This window comes from Channa argus, chromosome 7, assembly GCF_033026475.1.
Source record: "Channa argus isolate prfri chromosome 7, Channa argus male v1.0, whole genome shotgun sequence".
NCBI lineage: Eukaryota > Metazoa > Chordata > Actinopteri > Anabantiformes > Channidae > Channa > Channa argus.
Genome location: NC_090203.1, coordinates 15,590,116 through 15,608,952, shown reverse-complemented (window position 1 = coordinate 15,608,952; position 18,837 = coordinate 15,590,116). Strand labels below are relative to the sequence as shown.

At 39.7% G+C, this 18,837-nt stretch overlaps 1 protein-coding gene across 3 annotated transcripts in view; it reads right to left on the bottom strand.

Moving 5' to 3' along the window:
- col14a1a (collagen, type XIV, alpha 1a) overlaps window positions 1-10,356 on the bottom strand; it is a 119,592-nt gene extending 109,236 nt beyond the window's left edge. Inside the window, exons 1-2 of one of the 3 annotated variants that reach the window (XM_067509043.1) lie at window positions 10,113-10,356; window positions 8,477-8,592 (exon numbers count right to left, since the gene is read on the bottom strand). In XM_067509043.1, coding sequence (XP_067365144.1) covers window positions 8,477-8,570 — 94 coding nt within the window. In that variant the 5' untranslated portion in view covers window positions 8,571-8,592; window positions 10,113-10,356. Of the gene's footprint in view, window positions 1-8,476; window positions 8,593-8,746; window positions 9,379-10,112 lie in introns of those variants that run through there. The other 2 variants (XM_067509042.1, XM_067509044.1) reach the window with 2 other exon arrangements.
- Between the last annotated feature and the right edge of the window lie 8,481 nt (window positions 10,357-18,837).

Here is an 18,837-nt window from a genome sequence, read left to right as displayed (position 1 = left end):
ATTGACAGAAGCAGCAAATCTCTTATGAATGATTGCTTGTGTGCGGTCCATAAGCTGAAACAGTGAAATCTGTAGTATCGAGACGTCAAAGAAAAGCAGGAGAGACTGTTGACTGTTGACTGTTTGATTTGATTCATTTTTTAGTTTTGTTTTTTTATTCACAGGCAAAGACAGAGAAAGAAGTAACACAGAAAGCAAGAACAGAGAGACCGGAATGTAGTATCATTAAGCACTGCAAGTTCACCCCAGATGACAATAAAAGTTTCCTAGTTTTTCTTAAAGATTCTAAACACTAATGGCTCCTAAAATAATTCTTGACATGTTAAACCATTAAAATAACCGGGGTCAGGACACTGAGTAAATATTTTCCAAACTGATATTTTTTCCTTTTATTAGTCTGCTAGAATAAAAACAAAAAGGTTTTTTTTTTAAGTTTTAAATAGATCACAATTCTTACGTAATGATTTGTTTGGGTTGTAAGGATTTTGGGCACATGAAAACACCCCTGATGTGACAATGATCTGTCAGTCACACTAGTGACTGCTGACACAAAAAGGTGTTGACACATAAGAAAACAACAGGTGATATGAAGGTGGACTATGGAGGATTTTTACTCACTGATGAGAAGAAAAATCAATCATGATTGTTGCGATATCTCTGCATATTCATCATGAGTGATTATATATGTAGATTTCTTGAAATATGGCCAACTCTGGGTCCGTTCTCCAAAAAAGTGAAATACCTTTACTTTTTTCACTAATGTCCATTATCAGTGTAAGAAGTTTCTGAATATCTCTTTCCAAAAATTAATTTCATCCAGGACTCTCCTTCCAAACATCTTTAAAGTTTTAGTCACGGTTTTACCTCACGAGTTAAAGCAGACGCAGAGCTGGGTAAAGGGCCAATTCTTAAAACTGAACGCAGTCTCAAGCTGTCAAACAAGGACAACTTCCTGAACTTTTCATCAGCCAAACGTCTGATGCTGTTTGATGGTTTTTAGAAACACAGTACAGCATTTTACAGTGCTTCATTTTGCTTGCTTTTCTAAAGTAATCACACCCCACATCCTATCAAATAATCAAAATGTATAGAATGAAACGGTATAATTTCAACACACAATAAGAATCCATGAATAATTTAAGCCTGTGATAGAGCTCAGTACAATATCATTGCACTTGTATCATTTAGTGTGTGCTTGATAGTAGGTGAAATGTGTTGGCAGACAGGGTGCTAATAGCCGGGAGAAAATTGCCTTGAATACCTTAATCTTTGCTTTGCATGTCAATGAACACACACATACACCCACTGAATTGTAATAAAAAGCGTATGTAAAAATGAAAAGGGCAACTACTGCCTGTCTTTCATGATGTGAATGCCTGACAGGTTCTATAAGTTGGATGCAATTCCAGAGACAGAGACTGTGATTAATGAATGTGGACATAATAGCACCAGTAGTAGTGGATGCTGACAGAACATCAGGGTCTCATATAAATTACCCTTCACAAACCAGCATGTCTGTTATTGTTTACCATTGTACAGCCAATGGTAAATCCAAGAGCTCAAAGTTTCACTCTCTCTGAATCTATGTGCCAAGAAGCTTTTGTGAAACCGATTAGATATCCACTGTCTGTATCTCATGATACACTACGTAGGTGAGATACTGTTGAAGCCTTGGTTGGCTGGTGCAGAAATATGCATTACATATAAAATGCCTATACCATGTAAAGCGCAACAGTATACCACCCAAACCAGACTAATTTATCCAAAAGATTTACACCAGTGAAAGCAGAGAGCCCCCAACAGCTCCTTGCATAAGCTCCTTGCCAGGTAGTAAATCCAACTCTAGCAGTTTGGCAGGACTTTGGCTACTACAGTTCAGCAACAACATTTAGCTCCAGTAAATATTCAGAGTCACTGAAGCCTCAATGAGAAGAATTGCAAACTCCGAGCACCAGAAAATTATTGAAATCCCTTCAAAATGATATTTTACATGTCCTCTCTTCGTGCAGCGGAACCTTTATTCAGAAGGTCTAATTTGATGTAGGAGCTGAGTAATCTCCTGACTCTGTAGGCAGTGTGACTAGAAAAGTCTTTTAGCTGGCGGCTCAGTGTGAGTTGGATTTATCTGGGTTAGAGCTATACGGGCACAGCTTGACACCGCAGTTTGGGAAGGGACGACTCTTCCAGGATTAGCAGTGGTGAAAGCTAGCAGGGATTCCTGACAGATGAGTAAAAGCTCACTTGTCCAATCCTGCACTTCACTTCATCTACCCTCTCCATCCCCTCCCCTTGTTCCTTGTGTCTGTTTCAAGTTCTTCTGCAAGATTCTCCCTCCCATCCCTAATTTGGCTCTTGCTCTGTGTTGGCTTCTTTTTACACTGCGTCTCTCACTTGCTATCTCTTCAGCTCTTCCTCCTGCTTTCCTCTCACTTTTCCTTTTTTTCCCTTCTTCCTTGCTCAATAGTCCTCCGAAATTTGCTCCCAAATTCAACTTTCATTCAACTCTGGTTTTTGGTCTGGTCTGTCTCAAGGGTTTCCCATCTTCCTTGCATTTTCTGGCTTTTCTCAATCTTTGCCAGTCCTATTGTCTCCCCTTCTGCCTCATTTGTAGCCCAATTTCTCCCTCTTTGCTTCTTTTCTGCCATCTTCTTTTGCCATGTTTCCAACTCTGTTTTAATTCCTTGTTTCCCTCCTCCTTTCTCCAGCTTAGTTCAGTTCTGACTCCACAGTGAGAATTCAGGCAACAGTAGTTTCAATAATACTCTGGATTTATGGATGACAACTGCTGGCTTGCACTGCCACCACAGGACTGTACATGTGGGAGATGAAGAACGTGCGTGTGTGTGTGTGTATGTGTGCGTGTGCCTATTCACCGTTGCAGCATGCGTTTGTTTGATGTGGTCGGCGTCTCACCAGTACAAGAACTACTCTGCTCACCGAGATAGCACTTAACCCAAATCCGCTATGGCTCTTTTCTTTCCACATCTCTGCTGTTTTATCTCCTTTGCTGCTCTCATCATATCTTTTCTTTCTAACATGGGGTTTAAACTCTTTTCCCCCTCTCCTGCTCTTACCTTGTCTCCCCTTCTCCTCTCCTGCCTCCCCACACTTCTGTCCTTTAGTGGCTTAACATCTTTTTTCTCTCTTTCATCGCTTTACTTGTGTAAGTAAGGTCTTTTTTCCCTCAACACTTATCTCTCTGCTGCATTGTGCGTGTACAGAGTGTGATTGTGAAATTTCCCTTTAGGACTGGCTGAATATTAAGACCCTGTCCCAATGTGCAGTCTGGTGAAGAAAGCCATAATATTTTGCATCCCTACAAAGCAATGCTGCAAAATGTTCACCAGAAAATCCTCAAGAATCAAATATTAAATTCCAATTTCTGCTATTTCAACACAAATCGTTTCCAGGTCTATGTCACAGTTGAGTGCAATGCAAAACACAGAAATCAATCAATTTTATTTTAAGTAACTTTGTCTTTTGCAGTGTTGTTCATCTCTTCTATCGCTACATGATGCTCATGAAATACAAAACATATGCTAATGAAAAAAGAAATAATGGCTAATGGTCAAATTAGTATGCAAGTGGTAAAAAGAATTAAACTGCTCTTAAAGAAGGTGAGGCAGCATTGTCTAAATTCTACTAATTCTACCCAGTTTCACTACGGTCCACAGAATTTCATTTAAATGTCTGATTGTATAGAAAATGATTAACATGTTTTTCAAGAAAGCTGCAGCAGCACATTAGGTTTTATCTCAAACCGAGTGACATTTTCTGTCCACTGTAGGAATTTCTTTTAGTTATTTGAAGACATCCAGGGCCCAAGCAGGCGGTTCACAACCGTGTTTTACTACAAAATCTGCTTAACCCCAAGGCTCGCCAGGCTCTGCGCACTGTGGGATGTTAGGAAGTATGTTCCATCATGCTTGTAGCCTATTTCATGGTTTGCACACCGCAACACATTCACCTGCCGCTGACTAATCCTACCTACATTTGAGCACAAAACTTTGCATCCCCTTACTTTGATGGGCAAACATCAGAACCCGCCAAGCAGCATTTGTATCCTTTCAGGTGTCATTTTAGCCAATTCTTCATGGTTTTTAAGTCTACTGAATTGCTGGGTTGTTTGCCATGTACAACCTTTTGTAAATTTATCTACAATTCAATATTTAAATCTGGAGACTGGAAAGGACATCCTATTCTTTTTGAAACACTGCTGAATTGACTTTGCTTTTTTCACTCTGGCAATCATGTTCCTAGTGGGCAGAGTTTTCCATGTCACATATACCTGCAAATTATATATATGACCAAATAATTCAGTGTCATCAGACCACATAATCTTCTTACAAAATAATTTAGTTTGTTAACACGCTGCTTAGTACACTCTGTGTGCTGCCTTATATCTAGAAGTAAGCAATGGCTTCCTGCGTACTTGTCTCCCAAACAGTCCAGACTTGTGCAGACTACACTTGACTGTGGAGATGTGGACTTTTTTTCCCCAAATTGAATTGTGGGGATACTGTTTAGGTTCCACTTCTTGGAAGAGTCTTATTGTGTCAAGATTTCTTCCAATTTGGGTTGGTGGTCTTTAGTTAGTACTGGTATCCCCCTTTATCCCCCACTTTGAAATATTATATATTTTTATATCCCACTCAATCTTCATCAAAGTTTCATTTGAGTTCTTCTGAAAACTGTATTCCTGATCCCATGGTTTGTTGCTCTAATCAAACTGCTTCAGACTGCCCCTGAAATTCTACCCAATTTTAAAGTGCAAGTCCAATTTTACACACCTGGTGCCACAAGCATTAAGTGTTCACAGCACATTTTAAAGATCAGAGACTTGATTGCACATATTCAATTTAAATACCCAGACGATTTATCAAGGAGGATGTACTTTTACAATGATATAAATTTCATTGTTTTACTATAATTTTACAAGACACTTCAATTTCTGTTGCTTGTGATTTTGAAGGAACATTTCTACTAGCTGAATGTGCATTGAATATTATGTTGATAAAAAAACATTATTCATTTTACTGTTTTGCCATTTCAATGTGAGGAGATGGAACATTCATTTCACTCAGCTGTACATTGTGGCTCCCATAAATTGGCACACGCATGCATAATAGATGTTGAATAACTGCATTTCCACAGTGATATACACTGGGCAATTTTATGTTGTTGTTCCTGTATCAATGCCTCCAACAATATTTTTCAAAAATTATCTTTAGGTCATGTTCCCATTAATTAAAGATAATGTTTTTTATTTACAATCCAATAACATTATTTACAAGCTGCAACAATAACAACAGGGCAAACTTTAGAGCCTCCTGCACATCACACCTCCAAATATTCAATGCTCCATTAGGCTAAAGTGGCTGATGATTATGACAAGCTGGATTACCATCAACAACGACAGCAGAGTGGTAAGGTGACAGCAGTTGAGTTTTAGAAAATTTAGCAGTTTTTAAATTGAACAAAGGTTGTTCCATCTCATCCTCTCATTTCCTTATGAATAAATGATTTCTCATCATTGCCTTCTCCCCCGGCTCATTATAACTACAATTACTGGCCAACACTTTCACTGACACTAATTCACAGGGCTCCCCTCTAACCAAACAGTAGTCAACACACACACACACTCACACACACACACGTGTGTTCACACGTACATAATCTCTTGTGATGTTTAACAAAGTATAGTATTGAACCAGGCTGTCAGCCAATCAACAAAACCAGTTATAATAATTAACTATGCACTTAATAACCACACACAAACAAGGGAACAAATACGTACAGAAATTCACTACCTTCTAGTATAAACAGGAATGGGATGAAATATAAAAAAAAATACTTGACTTACAGTAATGGATAACAATAGGACAACAACTCACTGCACTGATGCACACTGTTCAGCACCAAAAATGTCCCCACAGGTCAAATAGAGAGCAAAGATTCAATGCTCTGCAATGGTCAGCATTCAACATTTTGTTCCATGCTGCTGACCACTGTAAACTTAAAACAATCAAATATACTGCCATATTTTGTCACTGCAATTGCCATGTTTGTACAGACACTCATATTACCCACATGACTCATGTTTTTGGCAATCTCCTGTCATATTTACATTCACCATGAAATTGTAATGTTGGGTTTTATGATAACCAGGTATTTCCAAAGGGTTCCTATACTTTTACTCACTGTACCTGCAAAGTGAATACCATTCAGCCTCAGCTGCTGAACTGTGATGGTGAATCTGATTTAGCTCAAATCACTGATGCACTTTAGTTCAGTCTCACAGAGCTGCCAGCATGATTGCAACCTTATGGTAAAAGCATTTGCAAACTGTTCACTACAACTGCAGTGTTCACAGTGCATGTATCTGTAAAACATGACAGAATATATGAAAGGCTGTCCAAGGAAATTCTAAATATTTCATTAATGCAAATACCAATTGCATTTCTTTAAACATCGGGTTAAACTTACAGTATTTCCATTTCACCACTACCACTTTCCTTTTGGTGGACCACTTTAGTAATATTTCTGTACAGAAAATATTTTTAAACTTGTACCCTTTGGTCGAGATGCCAGACCATTTCTTGTCTTTCTGAAAGAGAAAAAAAATACCCTTGGTTGACCCACTCTTTGGTAGTGGGAGATCCTGATGATATCCAGACATTTGTGTTGTATATACAAACATCCTCCATGGGTAGAATACACTAATCCACAAGCTCAAATCCCATCTGACCAGATGTTGCAGCTTACCAGGAGATACTGGGCAAAAATTAATGGCTATCACATGCTTCCTAATGAAGGGATTGTGCAGGCTATGCTCCTATAGTGTCTGGGAGGTCATCCATGCTGGTCTAATCTATTTATTCTGTCTCACCTCTTGTTTCTGGCGGCTTGCACTGACAAACATGACCAACAGAGCTGCTAATGAAAACTAGAATAAAAACTTCTTAGAGAAAAGGACAAGAGGGGAAGCAGACGGGAAGAATAACTGAAGGGAAACAGAGCAACAAAGATGGAGAGATGGAGTATAATTTAAGAAATGGGAAAACTTAAATGAGTGACAACTGAAAGGGAGCAAAAGAGAAAAGAAAATGGGAAAGCCACTTTTTATTTCAAAGCAAGCAATGTTTATTAAGGACCTCCACAACACAAGCAGGAACCCCTAAGAGTTCACTGTAATAAAATAAAATGTGTGTAGTGTGGAACTCTTTTAATTTAGCTGTAGAAACAGATCAATAAGAGACTTGTGTCACACATGGAATATTGATTTTAACAACTTCAAAGAGAGGGAAAAAAATCTTTAATTGGTCTCTGTGTGTAGTATTCCTACAACCGAGATCTGCTGCTTCCCTGCTGCTCTTACTCCACATCCTGGAAGGAATGTCAGCTCCACACACACACACATATAAAGCAGGCCCAGCTACATTACAAGTGACCCTGCGTCTATTTTTATATGATCTCTATCCAGATACCTACAGTAAGTCTGGTCCTCTGACTGCACACACACAAAATGGATTTAGAAAAAAATCAGTTGGATCTGTTTAGTTGGAAAAAGCTGAATTCAAAGCCTCTGTAGTCTAAATAATAACACTCAACATTGACCACTAAATCACCTGAACCCCTGGAGTAAATCACATAATAAGAGAAAATAAACAGGTATAGTGGAGCTTTAGATCTGAAGCCAGTGAAATTACTGTATTAACAGATATGTGTCAGAACATCCAATTCTCATCCAAATACAGGAGTCACATTTGAATCCAAGTGAATACAGGCACTTTAGCCATATTAACAAACACTATGCTCAAATCTAACTCAAATATGTGTTTCTTGATAGGAATACACCAATGACTGAAAACACCACACATACTAGACAACAGCCCACTTTTGATGACACTCAACATTGATTAAATCAGGTCTGCTGAGTTGAGGTTGATTGCAAAGCACACTGGAGCGTTATCTACTGTGAGGCACATTGCGCAGCAAATCATCACAGCTTGAAGCGCACCGTTACAACACATTTATTAAAACCCCTATGAAGCGTGGAGGCATTGGCAGCACGGTTGCAAGCATTGCCATGCTGCCAGGGTGAAATGGCATGATGATATGGAGGTGTTATGATCATGAGCGTGATGTAATCTGATTGGAGTGAGCCTGCACATCAAAGAGAGCAGACAGAGGGAGGAATGAGATGGAAACAAGGGGAGGAGAGGACACAGATAGGGCTAGGTGAGGAAAAGGAAAATAATGTAGAGATAGAGGAGGTCAGAGAGGTGAGGCTTGAGGGGAAAAGAGAGAAACAAGTGATGAAGAGAACAGAGGGGGTTAAGCTGGATGGCCAAGGTGGGAAGTGGAGGAAGAAAGTTAGGGAAATAGAGAATGAGGGGATTGAAGTGAGATGCAGGGCGAGAAACAGAGATATTAGCAAGAGATTGAAGTTTGAAGAAGAAGAAACAGTACTTACCTTGACCCTGTGCCTTACTGGGGGAATTGGAAGCTAGGGCCAGTAAAACCAGTGGAGCCCACAAAGACCACCTGATTTGTCCTGTTGTCAACATCCTTATAAGCAGCAGTCTAGACCTGCAGAGAGAAAAAAGACCACGATGACAACATGAAAGGGAAAAAAGCAAAGCAATTATGGGAAACAAAAGACAAGGCAGAAAATTCAGAAACAAGATTTCAGTGAGAAAGCAGGAATGCTGCTGAGAGGATCTGTGGGGTCAGGCAGACCCACCTTGCCCACACAGCCCCAAGGCACTGTTCTGGAATCAGTTAGTCCTGTCTAATATCTACTTTGACACAATTACAGAGCAGTAGTCTAGACTGACCACAGAGCAGCGGTCGAGTCTAACGCCTACACAAAGCAGGCTGAGGGGGAAACAGAGGAGGACTTTGTTTGAGAGAAGAGAAGAGAAGAGAAGAGATTAACAAAAGAGCTGACAGAAAAAACACAGAGAACAGACCAGTGGTGGACAGAGAGGGAGATAAAGGTTTGATTGGCAGAGGGATTTGCAATTGTCCGACCAGAAGAGCAAACACAACGGTCCTCTGCTCCTCTATTTCATATTTTCCTCCTTTCACCCCGTACTTTTTGTTCTCTGCTCCTTCTCCTACAACTTCTTCCTCATCCTCCACCTTCTCTCCAGTTTAACCCTCATTATTACACACAGAGGGCGAACACAGAGCTCTTATGATTTCTCTCCCAGGGAAACACACACACACCTCACAGACAGTCCTATGAATAAAACAGCACGTGCAACAAAAGTAGTTTCAAGATTGAATCATCCGCTGCAGCAGAGGACACCTGATGGCATTGGAAGAACAGACGCCCATAGAGCCCATACGAAACATGATAATAAGCATAACATAGTGAAAGAAACATTTTTTTCCTCACATACATCGGCCTCAAGACATAAAGAGGGAAATAAACAGAATCAGAGAGAAGATATCTCTTATACAGAAATAAAAATACAAATACACACAAATGTAAGCTAATCTCATTAAATTGAGAAGAGACAGTCTCAGAGCGACGTTCACTGAAATTATTTCTCTTGATCTACTCAGGTGAAACAACAAAACTCACGTTTAACCAAAAGTTTCTGGTTTCTTCATTTGCTTTATCACCTGTTTCTTATAATGCAAAGGGGAACAGTTCAAGTGGGTTAATTGGTTAATGGAAACCAGAGTTAAGGCGCCTTAGATGAGAATGAAGCGTCTATGAATGTGCATGTTTTTAAGATATTTGTAGAAAAGTGTTTGCGCACATAGTCAAATCCAATTAATTAGCGTAAAAAAAAAGAAAGCAGAAGACGACCCTGGCACGCAAGAATAAACCAGGACTGTGTTTTTAAAATGTTATGGAAAAACACATTATTCCAAACCACTAAAGCGAATATTGATTTATTTTTACACGATTTTCCTCCACCTGCCCGCGGGACTACACAAGTTCTATTTACTGACCGCAACCAAAAATTGTCTTCAAAGTGCCAGTGATTCTTTTAAATTTAGTTTGTCAGCCAGACAAATTATCAGATTTACTCAAATGAAGTCGTTGCGCTCAACCGCTCCAGCGCCGCGCACCTGAGACCAAACACACGCACCATGAATGAAATCGCCTCTCGTACCTCTCCAGGCATCAATTCAAAGCGTCCTTTTATCCCTAAAGGAAATCCTCTGAATACCAAAGACTCTGCCGCTGCCTCCAAAAAGGCTCCCTCTTCTTACTCTTTCACTCACTCCCTCTCTCTTTCAGTCCTTTTCTCCGGATACAATTCGCTCAGTTCGGAGTGGGTGTTTCTCTCCTCGTTATTCAGCCATCCCTCCCTCCAGCTATTCCTCCCTGTCCCAACCCTTTCCTCCTTCGACCCGGTTCATCCCTGAGAGTGAGAGAGAGGGAGAGAGAGAGAGAGAGAGAGAGAGAGAGAGAGAGAGTAAAAACGCGACTCAGTGCAGCTGCGCAAAAAACCTCCACTGCCAACCTGCAGGTTTCGGTTCGGCTTCAAGCCCTCAGGGACCTTGATGTGCGCGATCACAACGAGATTTGTGGGGGACATACACGGCATCTGTGGATTTAAAGGAGCCACATGGTCGTTGCTGAAACTCATTTTGTATGTGTGTGTGTGTTTGACTTGTAGACGTCTCTGTGCGCTTGGAGCAGGTGCTTGACTGTTGCCTGCTGCGCTGACGGCTTGGATGTTAAAAGCACAATGACACCGTTTTGCACCTCAGCTCAAAGTTTGATTTACAAAAGAAACAATCTGACCATACTTGTGAAACTACATTGAACATTTTCAAGTTCACAGTTTCTCTGTGTTTTAAAACATGTATATTATTACCGTATGACATTTTAGACAGGTGTAGGCCTTACTTCACCAGTTTATCATTGTATCAGAATCAGATGAGTTACTGAGTCAAATTAGATAGTCCTAGCCTGGGTCTTGGAGTCTGAGTGCTCAGCCCAACTGCTGATGTTTCTCTGTTAAGCATTTTGGATTGCCAGGTGTTTTCAGCAACATGTGAATTACTAAATATTATTTTTTTCAAAAACATTAGGCCATAGATTGCTGAAATCCCTTCATTTTTTGACAACAGTATCAAGTTGTCCTAACTGTGCATAAGCAAATGAAATCAACCAGTTGACAGTATTTTGTGCTTTTATGTGTAGTCCTTATCCTGCAGCTCATATTTAACAAAGGCGAGAGTGACATTGATCATCTCGTGTAACACTTGACGAGTAAACAGAAAAGTGTATTTCTCCAACATGGCAAACTGTTTCTTTGAATGAGATGAAATGAGCATCACAATGGAGCGGTCAACACTCGTTCTTTCTTCTACTGGGCTGAGAAAACAGGCTTGAGTGCACCGTGTAATTCTGTTTATACACTCAGCTCCTCTGCTGTAGAAGAGACTTCGTGACTCGCCCTGAGGGGGGAGGAGGAATGGGAGTCATGAGAAACAGCCTGGTGAAATGTGCCTGTGGGATTGTAGAGTTGAAACGACGAGTAGCTACAGTCCAGGTGTGTCCCCGGGGCACTACAACACACATACATACAAATGGTCTCAACACACTCTCAAATGCACACCTTAACGAAAAAAAAAACTGTCCAGATGGCATAAACACTATAATCGGGTGAGTAAGGGTTCTGTCCCCCTTGTCTTCCTCCTCTTTCTTCCTTCAGCCTCTCCCTCCCTTCCTGCCCTTCTGTCGTCCTCTTTCGCCTTCATCTGTTGCCCACTTGCAGCTGACCACACACACCAAAAAAAATGTACACACCCACAACTACACAGTGTGTGTACACAATAACAGCAGGATGTTATGACCTGAAATCTGCAATACATCAAGATAACTATCAATGCAGAGCTGACGAGTTAATAAAGCGTGTTATTTTCAATTTATCAACTTTCAGTGAAAACTACATTCACATTTTACATTTTGATTGTTAAGAGATTTGCAATTTCATAACTTTTATTTATTTTCCAGGACTACAATAATTAAAGGTCATTACTTGAGCTTCACCATTTGCGCAGTCTCTGCATTAATTAGTCTCAAGACTTAAATGTCTAACCACATTTCATTTAAGACAAGAACTGAATGTGGCATATACTGTGTTATATGGGGAATTTTGTTGTGGGATAAAATGTTGAAAAAAAGATGACAAATCAACCTTTTGGGAAACAAAACACTTATTGCTATAACTGAATTGAGCTCTGCTAGTTGTGTTGGTCTGAAAACATTAGTATGCGTGGCTACAACTGCTAAATGTTATATAAAGATAATACGTTTGATCATTTTTGGTTGAACCTTCTTTTCTGAGTTGCTGCTGTTCCAGGTGGATTATGATTGACAGCTCCTCTCTATAGAGGCACAGGCCAACAGACCTGGACACCTGATGGATGCTGCTGTTCTCCCTGCATGTCTGTCCTATTGATGTCTTCTTTCTCTGTTCTCACTGCTTTATTTTCTCCTTCTTCTCCTACTTGTTTTGTCTCATATTTAACCTTACTCTCAATCTGTTCATTTTCCTTCTGTCTACCTTTCCACCATTGCTGTCCATCCCAGCTGTGACCCTGTTGAATAAATGCATCTGTCACATGGTAGAGTTGATCCACAGGTCATTTAGCTCAGCACCATATGGTCCAACTGTGATTTTTCATGAAGTTCTTAAAGTCACTGCAGTGCAACAAAAACTGCAGGAGGTCTACTTTCCTGGTGGTTCAAGTAGAATCTGAGAATTAAGTATTTCTATCAAACATACAATAACTGCATCTCCAGAAATCCCAATTCCTGATTTACAAGACTATAAGAAGTTCTGTGACATGCTGTACACCTGTACATAATACATATGGGAACTAGGAAAATGTACAGTGCATCCAGAAAGTATATTTACAGCGCATACCTTTTTCCATAATTTGTTATGTTTCAGGCTTATTTCAAAATGAATTAAATCATTATTTTCTTCAAAGTTCTACAAACAATACCCCATAATGACAAAGTGAAAGAAGTTTAAAATCTTTGTTAATGTATTAAAAATAAAACATGAAAAAAATCACATCTATATAAGGATTCATGGCCTTTGCTTAATACTTTGTTAAAGCACCAATTTAGCACCAATTACAGCCTCACGTCTTTTTGAGAATGATGCTTCTAGCTTGGCAAACCTGTTTTCCTCTCAAGCTCCATCAGGTTGGATGGGGAGCGTCGGTGCACAGCCATTTTCAGATCTCTCCAGAGATGTTCAATCAGGTTCAAGTCTGGGCTCTGGCTGAGCCATTCAAGGACATTCACAGAGTTGTCCTGTAGCCACACCTTTGTTATCTTGGCTGTGTGCTTACGGTCATTGTCCTGTTGAAAGTGAACCATAGCCCCAGTCTGAGGTCCAGACTGCTCTGGAACAGGTTTTCATCAAGGATGTCTCTGTACATTGCTGCATTGATCTTTCCCTCGATCCTGACTAGTCTTCCAGTCCCTGCCCCTTAAAAACATCCCCAAGGCATTATGCTGCAACCACGTTTTACTGTGGTATTGGCCAGGTAATGAGCGGTGCCTGTTTTTCTCCAGACATGACACTTGGAATTCAGTCCAAAGACTTCATGGTTTGTTTCACCAGACCAGAGAATTTTGTTTCCCATGCTCCAAAAGTCCTTCAGGTGGGCTGTCATGTGCCTTGCCATCTAGGCCACTCTACCATACAGGCCTGAATGGTGCAGTGTTGCAGAGATGGTTGTTCTTTTGGAAGGTTCTCCTCTCTCCACAGAGAAATGCCAGAGCTCTTTCAGGTCAGATGACCATCGGGTTCTTGGTAACGTCCCTGACTAAGGCCCTTTCTTTCGAATGCTCAGTTTGACATGCACTGTTAACTGTGGAACTTTATAGAGACAGGTGTATGCTTTTCCAAAATCATGTCCAATCAACTGAATGTCCCACAGGTGGACTCCAATCAGGTTGTAGAAACATCTCTAGGATGATCAGTGGAAAGAGGAAGTACCAGAGCTCAATTTTGATTGTCATGACAAAGGCCATAAATACTTATTTACATCTGTTTTTTTATTTTTTTATTTTTATAAATTTGCAAAGATTTCAAACAAACGTCTTTCACGTTGTCTTTATGGCGCATGGTTTGCATTGTATTATTTAAATCAGGCTGTAACATAACAAAATGTGGAATACTTTCTGGATGCACTGTATACGGCTTAGATCAGCTGTGTCACTATGTGTACATGCAGGTGAGATGTGACAGATCTTACATTTGAAAAACCTGGATAGTACATCATTGGAAGACTTTAGCATTAGACAGTTTGGATAAGAAGTAAAAATTTTGACAGCCAATTATACTCAGTCTGACACTGAGGAGGTTTAGAAAAGTATATCGTTATTTATTTATTTATTTTTATGAAACCATATGCACCTTCACTACACAAAGTCTTTCATACATATTTCTACCTCTGATATGCCACTTTTTGTGGACTTTAAATTGCTGTTTTCCGTGCAGCTGATTTTGATGACATCTTTGGAGATAAGCAATCTCTCTGATGTTTAAGCTTCCATATTTACACTGGACCAACACATTATAATAATAAAAATAATCAAACTACTCCAGCCTCTTGTGTTTCCTCTACCCTTCTTATAATTATGACAAGCCACAATTGTTGCCTTGACAAACTCACAAAGGAATGCATGCTTCCTGTGCAGCAGAGGATTTCTCCCAGGAAACAGGAACCACCTTGTGTATTTATAAGAGCATATATTTAATCTTCAGCTGGGTGAAAGATGAATAGTTATTTCATGACATCAATGAACAAGAATGAGACAGTATAGTGAAACTATTAATAACGTGAAGAGGGTGGATGTGGCACAGGAGGTTAAGTGGATTATCCTTTAAATGAAGGATCTGAGGTTCGATCTCTGGCTCCTCCGGTCCACGTACCAAATAGTCCTTGGGCAAGACACTGAAACCCAAGCTCTATTCTTGGAAGTTGCTTGGGATAAAAGCATCTGCTAAAAGCCTAAATGTAAAAATTGTAAAATGTGCAGATAGAAGTCGCCAGAATTCTTTAGACATAGAAAATTATCTGAGACACGTTGCTTAGCCTTCTGCCACTATGAAAGACAACCCTGAACACCATATTACCCTCATACACAATTAGCTGCTTTAAAACCAAGAGAAGAAACCCCATTTGTTAGTTTTATAGGCTCAAGTTAATGGCCTAGATGGGTTCAAATGTACTGTATTTGACAGACAGGACCCCATAATGGTGATATCTTTTTGTGCTGGATGCACACACTCTTGAGCTCAGCCTTAATAACAAGCAGCAGGTTAATATGAGGCCAGCAAGAGAATAAAGAGACTGCAGCTTACTGATTAGTCCGACTAGTCACAGTTATTAGTAGTCTTGTCATCTGGTAGCAGGCCTGCCATTCCCACACCTCAGAAGAACATTTCTTTAAGTCACGGGACCTAATAAAAATCTTTATGATGTGATCCATGGAAGGAGGTGGTTTACTTAAGAAAATACAAATTTAGTAGAATGGGTATGGACAGCTGTTAAAGTACTTAAGACAAACTGTGTCCTTAACAACGTGGTTCATCTAGCGGTCTACACAGCACACAGCGATGGTGATTTTATGCATTTATGCAACAACATGATCAACTGATACACTACTTTGGTCCAGATTTAAATATTCCCAAGAGGATTAATCCTACTGAGTTTTGTAGTTTTAAGTGAAATGTTGTAACAGGTGGAAGAGATTGCTGTGAAAGTCTGCACACACATTTGGATTCCCCTCAGGATAAACTGTCATAACTTTGGCAATCACTTAATCTTTCATCTAGGGCTATAATCCATCGATCCAATAATTTAAACGCAAATGCAGCTGTTATTTAGGCGAACAGTGGGGACACCCTTGACAGGTGGCCATTCTATCTAGGAGAGACACTGAGTAACAGACAACCAATCACACTCACACCTACAGGGAATTTTATAGTCACCAATCATCATCGCAGATAGATGTCTTTGGACTGTGGGAGGAAAGTGAAGTACCTGGAGAAAACCCACGCAAACATGCACAACATGTTCTTCCCATGGATTTCTGCACAAATACAGAGAGGCATTTGGAAAGACTCACACATATGCCCTGCTGGCCGGACAAGATTTTGAACCTTCTAGCTGTGAGGATGCAGCCCTTGTTTTATGAAAACTAAGGGCATTCCCATCAACCTCACGCATATTACACTTAACACTGATTATTAAATGTTAGCATGCTAACACATCAAGACCCTTCTTAAAACCCAATTGGCCACGCTTGCTAAAGTCGAGATGAAGTCAAAACAAAGTCAGACCATAATGTGGTAGAAAATGGGGACAGTAAAAAGCACGGGTAGATTTACAGATATAAACTACAGGACATGATGTGGCTATCAGGCCAGCAGGAAGAGTCCAAAAATTTATAAATGAAACGGTATTTTATCAAACTGTCACTTTCTTTAACCTCTGTCATGGTCCACATACTCCTTTTAGCTAAGCAGCATCTCTGCTCTCCTCTGCTGCTTGCATCATTTCCTGAAGGAGCGGGCAGTCACACCTCCTTTCTCAAGACAGCTGAACATTGGAGAAACTCAGGATTTGACAGGTTAGAGTTTGATAGGAACTGGAATTTGTTTTAGGATTATAAAAAAAAAATGAAGAAATTTTAGCACAAGCACAACTGACTAACTTATGCTGAAGCAATCTCCATAATAAACATATGGTAGAGTAGACCGGTTTTGTTTTTCCTTTCCCATTTCCAAGTTTATTGACGTAGACACCATGGCCCATCAACGAATATAGATATAGAGCTAATATAGTAATCACATATTAATTGCATCTGAAATTAAGTAACATTTCCGTAGTATACTTTAATTAAAAGACATTTCTCACTTGTGGCCTTCCAGGTCCATCACTTAGTAAAATAACTTTTGAAAACAACAAAAGGTGACTTCAGATTAGCAAGCCAAAGCCACAGAGCTGGCAGCACAGTTCAAAAAGCATTTGGCAAGTGGCTAAAAAGTCTGCTTGTAGAGACTTGTCCTGAGAGTCTCTCCTGTGGGGAGGGAAGTGGAGGACAGTAGACAATCCTCATAAAACACGGTATTCATGCATCAAAGGCATTGAGTCCATTTAGAACATTCCTTTTCACCAGCCACACAAGTCCTTTTCTTTTCTATTTTTTTTTTTATTTCTGATGAACATTGAAAAAGCTCCCTATTTCCCACATGTGATAACACTGATAGTCTTTATTTAATCAAGGCAGAAGTCTCAGTTATTGGTGGCAAAATAAATTATATTGTGTTCCAGTGAAACTTATTTCCTTTTGGGGGGGGATTTCGTGCTCTCTCTCAATATTGAGTATGAAATAAAGTAATTAATCATGCACACCATTGTTATACCACTGTAAGCAGGAGATACAAATGGACAGAGGATTTTTTTATAGTATTGTCAACACATGGCATTTTGTTTATCTTAGTGGCTTTTTTATAGTGTTACAGCAGGTGTGAAAGTCTGCATGTTTGAAAATATTCAATAAGTCCAATTTAGCCCTGAGGGAATATGCATCACATTTAACCATGTTCAACAAATCTGTGATATGAAGAACAGAACCAGGATAGAAATCAGTGGGATATTGAATTGTCCTTGTCTAAAACACAAATCCCTCGTGGCTTACAAAGTATTTCTTTATAAGCCTCTTTTTGGCCACTGTCACTGTCATTGGAGAGATTTTTTTTTTAGGTGTATTAATTACTTGATCTTGGCTTGTGCTGCCTGCATTGGTGTTGCTTTAATTGGACCTACTGGGCTTTTCAGACCTTAATATAGTCTAATAATATATGCCACTTGTGAATGTTTCATCCCAAGCTTCTCGGAGTGCGTACATTTTTAGTGTGTTGGTCCCACTTGGAACCAGAGATCTAACTTTGGCAGAGTGACTGTGATTCTGTGTGCACTAAGCAACAGCACATCACGTCAACACATTACTCTCTATGGGCCCATGAATAGAACAAGACTTGCTAATAAAAATGCTCATCACTCCTCCTGAAACATAATTTCTGTTTAACAGCCGTTTGTTCTGACAGACAATTTTGAATAATTACATTTAAAAATTGAAGTTCAACACAAAATATTGTAAAAATATCAAGCGGTGTGTTGCTCAGGGTTGTGTGCATCATGTGTATATGTATCGGCGTGTATACTGAGCAGAAGCAAGGACGATTAGAAGGAGAGATCAATGGATGGATGAAACATAAAGGCTGGTGGCTGAGCTAATGTGTGTCTGAAGATGTGAAGACCGATAAATAGATGGAAAAACATTGGTATCATCTGATAGGATGTGATTTTTTTTTTTATCTTCTTGTAAGATATAAAAGTGGAAGAGAAGAAAAAATGTTGATGTGTATGTTTGTACAGGCCGTGTGAGTCACTACAAAATTACAGTTTACTCTGGGTTAACATTAAAAAGTTTTTTCATGGTTTGACATTTTACACATACACTTCTCTTTGTTTTTGCTGATGCCCGGTGCTTTATAAATAATGCCAGAGTGCAAGACCAAGGATGTCAGGGCATAAGAAACCTGCAGAGAGGTCAGACAATTCAGAAGATCATCCATCTATACAGCTAGAAACAGCATCAACACCTAAAACACGTTATTGTCCTTCACTGAGGTCTATAAACAAAAAAAAAAACCCTGACCGAGCTATTCACAAAAGTCACGATAAAACAATATACAGACTGTGTGGTGCAGTATAACACTACACCCTGCTGGTGTTTTGTGGTGGTTCATCTAAATAGAGAGA